Source organism: Chrysoperla carnea, chromosome 3 (genome assembly GCF_905475395.1).
Source record: "Chrysoperla carnea chromosome 3, inChrCarn1.1, whole genome shotgun sequence".
NCBI classification, from domain to species: Eukaryota; Metazoa; Arthropoda; class Insecta; order Neuroptera; family Chrysopidae; genus Chrysoperla; species Chrysoperla carnea.
In genome coordinates, this window is record NC_058339.1 from 54,927,137 (window position 1) to 54,940,366 (window position 13,230).

A 13,230-nucleotide genomic window follows, 5' to 3' on the forward strand; every position below is an offset into this window, starting at 1 on the left:
CGTGGCCCTATTTTGTTTAAAATTTCAATATCTTCGTTGTTGTTCTTTCATTCATTTGAATGTAGAATCATTTGCCAATTAAATTAACACTAATAATTACTCTATGTCTTTTTATTCAAATTATTCAATCACCCGGTGGCTTAAAATTGAACAGGCTTAAACTGTAATTCAGAAAAATCATAGTAGTTTCAACCAAAAGTATTCAAATGATGAAAAAATTTATAGTACTCTTTTAATGGTCAAGACATTCCATAGACCGATTTTTTAAGGCGAAAGGCTCCTTGAAGGCTCCTTAAATGTTTCCCTTCACTAGTAATTTTTCAAATAATTAAGAATTTTTCACCAACCTCGAATTAAAATTTGGTACAATCAAAACTGTATAACACCCAGTGAGTATATATTTTATGTCAATTCTATTTAACATTGTGTAGAGAGACGTTAGATAGAAACACTATGTAGCTGTAAAGTTGAGATCCATCTTTCTATATAGAACATATAGAAAATACTATGTCTATATTTATTTTATATTGTTAGTAGTCAGTCTCAAGTCCCACATGTCATTTTAAGAGTAAAGAGAACTTAGTGTATGATATCTGTGTGTGTGTATGTGTATGAGTGTATGTGGATGGATAAATATATTTATGTGTACATGTATAGGGAAGATCGGGGACACTTGATTCCACTTTGTGTTTTCCATTCCTACTCAATACATAGCTACTGGATTGCAAATTTGTTCAAACTAATAGAGATGGAATTGGACTGGTTATATTAAATTGTAAGCATTACAATGTGTTTATTACTATTATAGTGTGTCATATCTATGGAAGACTTAATTCCCATCCTAAAAGTGTATGAATTTTAATTAAAAGACAAGTGAAACAAACAATTGACTGAGTAAATTGTTGAAATACCATGTATAGACAGTGTTGATTACTCTGTCACATTAAACACACATACATGTCATATATATATATATATATATATATAACTGATATACCCATATAATATATACTATAAAATTTGCGTCTGTCTGTCAACACGATAACTCAAAAACGAAAAGAGATATCAAGATGAAATTTTTACAGCGTACTCAGGGCGTAAAAAGTGAGGTCGAGTTCGTAATTGAGCATCATAGGTCACTTGGGTCTTGGGGCCGTAAGATCCATCTTGTAAACCGTTAGAGATAGAACAAAATTTTAAAAGTAAAAAATCTTCCATATAAAAAACAAAACAACTTTTACATGGTATTTCAACAATTTACTCAGTAAATTGTTTGTTTTCACTTGTTTACTACTGTTTTTTTTGTTATGTGCGAGGTTTCAAGTCTGTTATAGGACGAGGCAGAGCTTAAATAAATTGACCCGATAATACCTATAACAATCTTTATCATATTTTTAAGTGACGTTTACTCAAAATTTAAGCAAATGATCTTCAAAAGAAGCCATTAAAATGCCTGCCGTATCTGGCATATACTAATATTACCTTCTTAAAACCATGCAAAGTTCACCGAACCTCTATTAATCAAGTGTACCTTACATCCTCTAAGAATCAGGTGTCCCCAGTCTCCCGTATATGTGTGTATAAATAAGATACTGTGTTTATCTTATTCTTATTTTCCGTGAATGTAATATAAAAAAAGAAAATGTTATAGGTTTATTTACATATAGTTTAAATTCTTTTTAAAGTTTTTTTTTTTCTTGTCTCTTTCAAACATTACAGGGTTATTAATTTGATTTTATAGAACTTACTATGCAAAATTTCATCTTTTAGGATCTATTGTAACGATTCATTTTTTGAGGCCTCCTTTCTCTGACATATACGCCTATTTCAGAGTCCACTCACATCATAATTTGTTAATCTTTATTTATATTACTTAATCCATATTTACAATTACATTTATGATATGAGTTGAGTCGGTTACTTGGTTTTTTTCCAAGCGACGACAATGTGATCAATTCCATCGCCCTCATTAGTTATAATTGTAAGGACTGTCGCTGCCTAGATTCGAGCCCGCAACCTAATTCTAAGTAGACAAACGGTCAAAGCCTTTCGCTTAGAACCGCTTGGCCACTTAGGCTCTTCGGCCCCCTTCATAGAAAGTGTTGAATGTCAATGTTTGCATTATTTTTAATAAATAATTGGTTTTCGAATATTAAGTAATTATGTATTTTTGAGAATTTGTTTCGCATTCGTTTCCGTTTCGTTTTTTGAGAATGTTTCGCAAGACCACTAGTAGTTGAAGCTGTTTGTAAATTTTCAACTCCCTATCTTTTATGCTTTTAGAGAAAACGGACATCAAAGTTTTCTCTTAATTTGCGCTCTCACGGATAAACATATTAGAAATATATTCCTGCAAATATTGTGTATTTTTAAAGAGACAAAAAGTATTGATTTTTAATTTTTCCGGAGTGTACATGTAAGACATATGGCCAATATTTTAAAAGTAACAATATCATTAGTTATTGAACGTGTTAAAAATAAGAAAAATCTAAAATGGTGAAAGAGTTGAGGTGAAAGAAGTGATATTGTTATTATAGGTTATTTTTTTGATAGTGTTTCAAAATGACCTTTTTCCAAAAAGGTTTAGACCTTTTTTCCAAAAAGGTCTAAAATTGAGCTTTAGTTAAGTTTTAAGTTTAAGAAAAGTAACAGTTCCATATTTTGAGATCAACTTGAAATTGATACGAATTACTCTGTACATTGAATAGTATTTACATTCAGAGTTTATTTCAGAAAATTTATTATTAGGTTAAATAATTGTAAAATATGCCATTTTTTTCCACATCATGTATTGGTTAGGTTTTCTTTTTTTCTTCATCTTATAAAAACAAAATTTGTATTGTTGTTTATGTTGTTGAATACAAAAAATATTAAAAAAACAAAAGTTTTGTGTATTTTTATACCATGTATATATGAAATATATCATGGTATATTAAGTTTAGTCATAAGTTTGTAACGCTTAAAAACATTGATGCTACGAAAAAACTTTTGGTATAGGTGTTCATATAATCGGTTGTCTGCCTGTCTGTTTGTCATCTGTCATCTGTCATCTGTCGTCTGTCGTCTGTCGTCTGTCGTCTGTCGTCTGTCGTCTGTCGTCTGTCGTCTGTCGTCTGTCGTCTGTCGTCTGTCGTCTGTCTGTCCGTCTGTCATCACGATTACTCAAAAACGTTCAAAAAGTTCGTAAATGAGCAGCATTGGTCAATTGGGTCTTGGGTTCCAAGGATCCATCTTCTAGACCGTTAGAGATAGAACAAAAGTTTAAATGTAAAAAATGTTCCTGACTATAAAATAAACAACTTTAGAAACATTTTTTCGTATACATCACTGTTTTCCCGTGAGAACGCAAATTATTCGCAAATTGTATAGTATGTATGTTATGGCTATATTAGTTATATATGTGAGACATGTATGTATATGTGTAATGTGACAGAGTAATCAAAACTGTCTATACACAGTATTTCAACATTTAACTCAGTCAATTGTTTGTTTTCACTTGTTTCTTTTACATTTTTATGATGTGTAGTGTTTGTTTTTAACTTTGGATGTGAAAGTTTTTGTTAAATGTGTTTTGAAAGATAAATGTAATAAATGATAAAATATTTAAAAATAGCAAGAAAATATAAAATATTTGTATCGATCTTGTATCTAATTAATTTTTAAGAAAAACCTTTTTAGTAAAATTTTCTATAAGTTGGAAAACTGTAGAAGATTAGACTATCTAATTTGGACAAAGGGACGTTAGCATCTGAAATAACATGCTCAAAAGAAACATTCATTTTTTTGAAATTCATCAAAATTGTAATGAATTATTGAGAAATTTTTTTTGGCTTTAGTTATGGGAGGATCTAAGTAGAGAGAAGATGGATGAATAGACCTGAAAAGATAATATTAACAAATTTAGAATATAGAACACTTGAATAACTGATACAAGATTAAAAGACCGATTTAACTCATCAGCTTTCTAATTATGACCATTTGATTTAAAACATAAATAACATTTATTTTTCTAATGATATATGTGGTTGTAACTTTTTCTATCATTTCGAATAATGAATTTTGCAGATTTTTTTTCAGCCTATCTACAGTTTTTTAAAACATACTTTTTTCGAGTCCTTCAGAAATTGTGAGAAATTCCCTCATCACGAGAGTAAAGGTGTTAGCAATAAAATATTAAAATATCGAAATTTTCGGGCTTTTTCGTGTATTTTCGTTAATAAACGTAAATAAATCGCACTCAGAAAAACTTCAAACTAGAAAAACTTATAATAGAAATATAGTTAAATTAGTTAAAATGATTTTAATTATATAGATTATTTTCTCTGTAATAATATTTTCACTCTCAAATATTATTCAATAATCACGTAATCAAACTATTTAACATATAAAGAATATTTAACACGAGTGCTGACGGGTTAATAAATACATGCATCCATTTTTTTAGGGTGTAAATAAATCCCTCAAAGCATGTGATCGGTGTGAATTAAACTGTAATTGTGATCGTTGAACTATTGAAATATGATAAAAAATTTTCATTAAATTTTCAAAAATAATTTGTTTGATATATTCTCTGTTTAAAACAGGAACAAGTAGATAGATATTTATTGGTAAACACAAATTTATTTCAAATTTCTATATATATTACGAAAATATTATTCAGGTAGAAAATTATTATCTTAAATATATATTGAAAAATAGATGAAGAACTAAATCAAATGAAATTTTATTATATCTTCACATGAAATATGCGTTGTACCCGTAATATATATTTAATATTATCCGAGAGACTCGAAAATTTTACTCCTCTTCTTATATAACAATTTTTCATTATAGAAATAATTGGCAGTCATAGGCATTGCCGAGTAAAGTGAAAACTTAAACTTTTATTATAAAAATTTTAAATTTCATAATATTTGAATTAAAATTATCAACATCAATCTGGTTTTCACATCTATTGACACTCAATTATATGTACAGCAATTATATGTATGTTTATATGCTTATTTATTATTTAAATATATTAGGGGCTGTACAAGATAATGACAAAATATAAATACAATCCAATTGAAATAACAATTAATATATAATCAAATCTTTTATAATCATATATATAATCTTTTCATTAAATTCGATTTTCAATTTTCTTTATTAAGAACGAACTCTTTATTACGATTTTCAATCTTCTTTATAAAATTAGCTCATAACATGGGAAATTCGTTTTTCATTTGTTAGCCACTTCAGTCAAGAAGAACTTGAAAATAACAACTTTTATACAAAACTATTGCTATGAATAAATAATAATAATGATGAGGAGGTAGGTAACATTTTTAAAAGATTGTTACTTATTTGTAAGAATCATTTTCTATAATAGTTAATTATATAATGACATCTATATTATACTTTGTATTATAGTATAATATGTTATAGCATAGATACATGGATAGGAAATGGTACTTACTATAACTATAGCTCCAATTTACTAACGTAAAATTATTATGGTACGTATTTTATCCTAGACGTACGTTTAAATATACATATAAAGCATAAATACTGAGAATTGTAAAAATATTACTGGTGAAATGATCCCTTATTTTAAAACCTTACCTAAGGTATTTCTATCATAGTAAGACAGAACCATTGGCATTATATTACAAAGACTAAATGTCAAGTTTAAAGCGTGCAATGGCTTTCGGCTAAATTTTCTGAGGTTACTGACGTCTGTCTAGTCTTTTCTAGCTATGTGTTTTTGAATATAATCGACAGTGAAGCTGAATAATATCACCAACATTATCAGGAATTTAAAAAAAATTTGAATATACCATGTTTTTACAACGGACTAAAAAGTATAAAATAATAAATAGATATTTAAATACTTGTAAGATTGAAAACGAAAAACATGGGGCGAAATGGTTATGTATTCCATGTTTTTCGTTTCCAATTTTACAAGAATTTAATATTTATTTATTATTTTATACTTTTTAGTCTCTTATAAAACCATGGTACAAGAAAAATTTGGTCTGAACTTCAAGTCTCTCACATCGTGAAGTACAAAATGCTACCCGAACCCTAAAAAGCGATTTATTCATATTACTCTCCTACTTTTCGTTTTTCTTCTTCTTTTTTCACACGTTTATTGAAGTTTGTTTAAAATTAATAAAAAAATTCCACCCGGACATATAAAAAGCGAGTTAATACAAAAATGTTAAAATGTTTGCCTGGCAAAGTGAAACAAAAAACGGAAATTGTACCGTTAAATATTTCATTCGACTTTTAATATTCAATGATAGCTCGGTATTAAAATGATATCAATACATATACAATGGTACATAAAGTTGTGTAGCATGATAAGTTCCAATTTCATAAAGTAATTTTCATTTTTCTGGTGAACGATATATATAGATAGATATATATATTTAATATTCGTTTCAAACGAACATTCATTTTAGTTTAGACTTTTAGATTCTATTTCATTTATATATAATATATTATTTCAATAATGTTTTCTATTTTTTGTTTTTTAATTTCTAGTTTTTATAATGTAAAATATGAATTTAAAATTGGAAAAAATATGACAATTTGTTTGAATAATTTTAAAATGAAATGTTGTTATTTAATCAATAATAAATGATATTTTATTATTATGATTATAATCAGTTTAATATCCATTAGAAAAGAAGGTCAACGAAGGTTAAGTTTAAAGTTTATATGAGTATAAAAATAATTCGAATAAATATTTAAAAAGAAAATACATTGTAAAAACAATCTTTTAAGTTTGACTATTAGATCGATAGAATAAAAGGACGTTAAAAGAGTAGTGATAGAGATTTATTTTTGTTTCTTTCTTGGTGTTTAAATGAAATTACTTTAAGGGTGTACGAGCGCCAGGACAATCTTTACCCGAAAGCTGGTTTTATTCTTACTTTTCGTCTTATATTGTCAAGTTATTTTATAATTCACAATCAAAATTGAAAATACATTTTTTTTTTAAATTTGTGTCCCCACTATCGTGCTCATACATCCTTAATAAGTCGGGCACTACAGGATGTTTTTGTTTTCAATAATTTATGAAGTATTTGACTTTAATTTAAATCTATGAAAATATATCATCCAACTACTGCACCCCCCCCCCCCAGAATTGATCTGAACTTGGTCCAACTTATAAAAAAATTAATCAAGCCCTTTATCCGAAATTTTCCTCTCACTCGTAGTCCTTAAAGTATGAAGTTTGGTACATCGAACTTGCCCTAGAAAGTAAACTAAAAATTCTTCAAATGAATATATATTCCAATTTTTCACCGTGTCGGTGACTTTTGGCACATTCTGTATAATAACTAAAATATACGATAAAAGTCAAATGTTTAAGAAAATAATAATTTATCATAACCAAAATTCTTATTTAAAAAGATGACACATGGATTTTATTTCGAGTAAAAAATAAATTGTGTAGTTATTTTCGTGATAGTTTTCACTAATAAGAATTTATTGGTTAAGAGTAAATTTAATGGGTAAAAAATTTATTTTGAAATCTTAAAGTTACTTTTTACGTTCATTTTGAGGACAAAAATAAGTATCATAAATCAAGCATTACTGGATTCTAAGTCATAGTTAATAGGGTAGTTTTATGGTGTTGAATTTGCCACATTACCCATCGAATTGTAAATATTGATACCATAACAAAACTTTAAAGTTAAATTTAATTTGATTAAAAAAAGAAAAGTTATAAACATTATAATATTGTTGCCTGTCTCTTTATTGAAAAACAATGTTTCGAGTTTTAGGAGTAATACACGTTTTTTTTTTTTATTTCTAAAGATTTTCAAAAACTAACTTCACTTTTCTATTCCTGAAGTGAGAATCCTTCATCTGAAGTGATAAATAAGTCAACATCCCCATTACCTGGATTTCTTGTGTTGCCTAATATGTGTTATTACTTTTTTTCGCTGATTATGACTATGATTATTAGGTTCTGATAGATTTTGATAGGGCGAGTGTACCGTTTTCATCTGTATACTATGGAATACACAATCCAATCATAACAACTTAAACTAGATTTCGCTTACCGTAGTACTAGACCACAAACCCATGCTAAAATTTTTCGGTTAAAAGGATCCACAAGGAATCATGTTGAAAAGATGCTCATACACGTAAAAGTAAGTTTAAACACTATGGCGTCAGTTTTGCGCGGTTCAGATGAGTGCAGGTGAGAATATGGATGTCCCACCCGTTGGTATCTCATAGATACTAACGGGTATCGGCGTTGGTATCGGCGTTGCTAGATACTAACTCTACATAAGTATTCGAAATGAATTACATAAATGTCCTACAGAAATAAATCCGGTAACTTCGGTAACGAGATTTAAAAAACAAATTGGATTTGGATCTCCCGTCAATTTCTGAAGCCCTACGGGTTTACTTCTATACGGTATTTATGTAATTTGCTTCAAATACTTATGCAGAGTTAGTATTTAGCAACGCCGTTCCAATTTGCTACATATTTGCTGGTGCAGTGGTGAGATACCAAAGGGTGTGACATCCATATTTTCACCTGTACTCACCTGTACCGCGTAAAACTAACGCCATAGTGCTTAAACTTATTTTTACATATAAGAGCACCTATTTAACATGTTTCCTGGTGGGTCATTTCACCCGAAAAATTTCAGCATGTTCTTGTGGTATATATGCTTTAATCAACTGATCCTCAGAGTTAGTTTAGTTTCCTATTTTGAAAGAAGTAATGTTTTTTCCTTTTAGGAAAAATTTAGTACTTTTATTTTTTTTAAATATATTAAATTTATTCTCGCCAAACCTACGTCAAATCTATTCAGACGGTTTCAATCGGATTATTCTAAACTCTCCCAACTCAGTCAAAGAGAGTTTTTACCTTTTAAAGTTATACCAAGAAGAACATCATTTTGCTTTATATGTATATTATAAAATAACAGTTTCTCTTTACAAAATATTATCTACTATTTTTCTAGTGGTGTTCTCCTACCTAGGTGATATGCGGATTAAGAAAGAATCTGCATTTCTATATAAATATTTGCATTATTAACATCTATAGTATAAGGAGAAGAAATTTCTATCGGATTTATAGATTGATTATACACTTGTGTCGTAATCTATATATAAAATATTGAATAGTTATAAAAATTTCATTCATTTAATCTCTACAGAGTCAAATACATTTTACTATAATTCTCAATATTCATAAAATATCTTTTAGCGAAATAGTTAAGGAGCAGGATTCTTTAAAACGAAAATTTCACATTATTTATGAAGCTTTCATGGTCAGCCATACTGTCAGTATTTAACTTTTAATGTTTTAAAACTCCAAAAAAGTACGAGTATTACGGTCTTTGGCTCCTTTGAGTGTCTAAGCTATTCCATTTTGTGTTGTTGTGGCTGCGGTGAAGTTTGGTTTTGGTATAGCAAGTCTCACACCTTACAAGAGCACGCGGGTAAGTAAGATCCAGCCACAATGGCAACGTAAAATTTGTATTTACAGTTTAGGTTTTCCAGTTTTGAAGATAAAATACACATTTCTAATAAACAAATGTTTAATTTTCATAAATGGTGTGTATAACTACCTATTTCCCTAATTAGTGTAGGCGCTGAGTAGATTTCGTATGCTTTCAGAATCCGAATTTTCATTTGCTTATCGCTCAGAGTGGGGGAAAATTTGTTGTAAACAAATTAATTGTTTATACTCTTAGACTATTGAAAATTTTGTGAAACAATTTTGTACCATTTTATTCTACTTGAATAAACAAATATTTTTTTATGCGTCCAGATGCGACCAATAAAACCACCAATAGAAGGTCGGCGTGAAACGATTGGTTTTAAACGTCCATAGATCGACCTAAAAATAATATTTTTGTACTTTAAGATTCTTATTTTAATGGTATGGGTTTATTATCTTTAATGCACACAAAAATATATTGTAATTCCTTTTTTTGTTAAATGATCTTTAGCTTATTAATTTCAATTTTTGATAAGAACTTCAATTTTTGTTCTGTGGCTGCTGGGTTACAACATTTAATACATTAATTTTTTTTAAACATAACTATCTTTTTATACTTATTTTTTTGTAAAAAGTAATTTTAGATTTATAATACGTATATTTGTAATTTTTTCGATTTAAGCCAATGCTCGAAGAAATGATAATTTAAATAACTTTTCAATGAGAGAATTATATTAAAATATATTCATATCCCTGAATGATTTTTATACTTATTGACCAGTAATCAGAAATCATAATAACTATGTACAGCAAATCCATACTCACAGGATTATGAAAGCTTCGTTCTTATGGAAATAGATTTACTTTATTTATCAAATTACAATTTTCATGTATTTATTTGGAGTTCATTAATTTATTTGGATGGAACTAGCCATATTAATTTGGAATTACTAAAGCAATAAAAATTTACCCATCCTAGTTAAAATATCCAACCATGATTATTCTAGTTATACTAGGAAAAATTTAGTAAATTGGCAGTAAGATGTAAGTTTTGCGCTTAAGAGGGCTATAAGCCCTATTAATGTGATTTTTCCTTGGTCAAGGTAAGGGAAGTATTTCAATTGAAAAATATTCAGGCTCGAAACAGATTCTAAAGGAAATATTCATTTCGATTAGGTTCGACAAGAAGGTAACTGTCATGAATGCATCCTTCCTAAATTTTCAATTTTGTATCTAGTACTGTTTTTGCGTCCAAATTGCTTTTTTCTTCCTTTATACTGACATCTACGATGCAATCTCGGAAATTTTTAATTTTCTTTTAAAAACAGATATATCCAATTTAACCCGTCTTGAATGATTTTACGCTAATGGAGACAAGTAAGGAGTATGCTTTCAATTGTGGTCCATTTGTCCCTGATACCGACAAATACCCTACTCCGTTCATTAATTTCTCCTAATTTTCCATTTGCATGAATTTAATTTGAAATCTGAGCTGAATTCTAAGTAGCCTTGTGACGTTTTATATCAAAATTTATTTTTTTTTTGTATATAAATGACTCTTACATTTGGTTTGTAGACCAATTGTCTTGTTGACTAAATTTTTTTTATCACACTATACGTGATGGGATCTCACTGAACAGGCAGAAAAGTGAAGTTGGTTTTTGAAAATATTTAGAAGAACGCACAATGCGTAAATTTCTGATTAAACAAAGAGCAAGTATTTATCAATTAGTGTGCCAAATATGAAAGTGTGCCAAATGTGAACGTTTAAAATTCCAAATTGAACAAAGAGGAAGATATATATATAACCATTGAGATACATATAAAATAAATATAAAACTTTGTTTTGCTAACAGGAGATGGGCAACAATTTTTGAATGCTCATAGCTTCTTCGTTTTTTAATAAATTTTAATTTCCAAAGAAAATTATTTTTTTTTTCCAAATTAGGTCATGATATCAAGTCGAGTTTTACATTTTTATGCGTAATATGGCAAATTCGATAATGAAAGTATGCTGAGGTACATTGTGAGTTTGCACAAGGCTTGAGAACAGTACACTTAATATTAAATTGAAAATGTTGTTGCCAGGATAAGGATTGATAAAATCGGTCCCAGTTATGAAGGATTTTAAAATTCCATTCTCGAACTTGTACAATTCACTTGCCTTCTTTCATACAATTATCATTCTTACGACTACATCATAATTAAGGAAAATATAAAGATATTTTTACATCGAAACGATTGTGACCAATATCATTTCATTTAAATAATTAATGAATTTAAATCTTTTTTTATTATCGCAACATAGTTTTACTAAAAGTTTAAAGTGTCTCATAAAGACTTTAGAAAAGAAAAAAAAAAAAAGAATTGTTTTTTATTTTTTCGTCCTATACATATATTAATTAAATGCGGCAGTATAAGAACTCCCAATGGGAGAATAAATGGTGTAACACAGTTCGATCTTTTTAAAGATCATTCAATACTAACAAGTTTTTCATTTACTTTTGCTTCTTCTTATGTTTGTCTAAAAAAAAGTTGCATGCACACAAAAAGGGTTCTTCATTTAAAATGATATAACTTTCAACTTTAACAATTTATGAATGAGATAATATGAACATTCCTTAATTTTGGAACAGTATTTTATGGCAGTTTAAGTATGATACCAGCCGAGCGTTATCCGCATCTTGGATGGGTAGCGCGATATGGTGAATATTGGGAAAATCATTATGCAACATTACATACACTGTTGAACAACACATAAAAATTAATTAACTATTCGGAACTATGTTCCTTATCGCACGTTATGATGTATTTACTGGTTGAGAGGTAAATCTACAAAAAATGCAACAGACTTTGCCGACATGAAGGTTATCTGTTATCTAAAAACATTTAAAAATTTGTCAATTCATAATTTTTGTCAAAAATTTATGTTTTTTCATTAATAAAAATGAGTTATGAGTTAGCAGAGGTTAAACATAATAATGTAAGTACAAGAAAATTTTATGTTATGCCATATTAAATATCCTGATCAATTAAATTGTGGATAATGTATCCACATATTGGGTTGACTACAAAGTCAAAAGTATGTCTTTTCTAAACTAATACAATTATACATAATTATAGAGTTAAAGTAGCTATAATATTTAATTCTTTAAACAATAAAACAAGTATCTGACTTCTTGAATTAATACTTTAAATTTTTAGAATTGCCAGTGCATAAATATGCAAATAGTATCGTGTAAGAAAAAATGATAGAAAAAAAACTATACCTAAAATTACCAACACACAGAAATGTAAAAAGTATCGAAAGATAAAATAAAAACAATTAAAAGAAACTAATTACACTAAACTTGCAAGGTAGCGTACAACAAAACTAACATTTATAATTAGTTACCAATTCAGTTATTTGTACGGAAGGAACTTAGTTCGTACCGGGTGCTCACGACATCTATCATTCTTTTTTCTCTGATCAAAATGAGTGTTTAGTTTGAGTTATTTAACGTGTATCACATTATTTTCATTAGAAATATTTATCGTTTGTGAAGAAATTGTTATTAATCGGTTCACACAACATGCAAAAGTTTTCGAAACTGTATGTTTGATTGGATGCCCAGAAAGGTAGGCACAAACAATTAATTTATAATTTCGAAATGAATCGTTGCGGTCAAGTTATATATAACATTGTCACATTGTCACAAGAGTTGTTATCTTCCAAATAAAAATAAAAATTTTTATAATATTTATGTTTGTTAACTATAATTTGTCTACAA

General features: G+C 28.3%; 1 protein-coding gene across 1 annotated transcript in view; it reads left to right on the forward strand.

Annotated features, from left to right (window-relative positions):
* LOC123296118 (J domain-containing protein DDB_G0295729-like) overlaps positions 1-9,853 on the forward strand; it is a 195,630-nt gene extending 185,777 nt beyond the window's left edge. Inside the window, exon 2 of the mRNA XM_044877579.1 lies at positions 9,791-9,853. Within this exon, the coding sequence (XP_044733514.1) occupies positions 9,791-9,853 (63 nt within the window). The remainder of the gene's footprint in view (positions 1-9,790) is intronic.
* Positions 9,854-13,230: the final 3,377 nt, after the last annotated feature.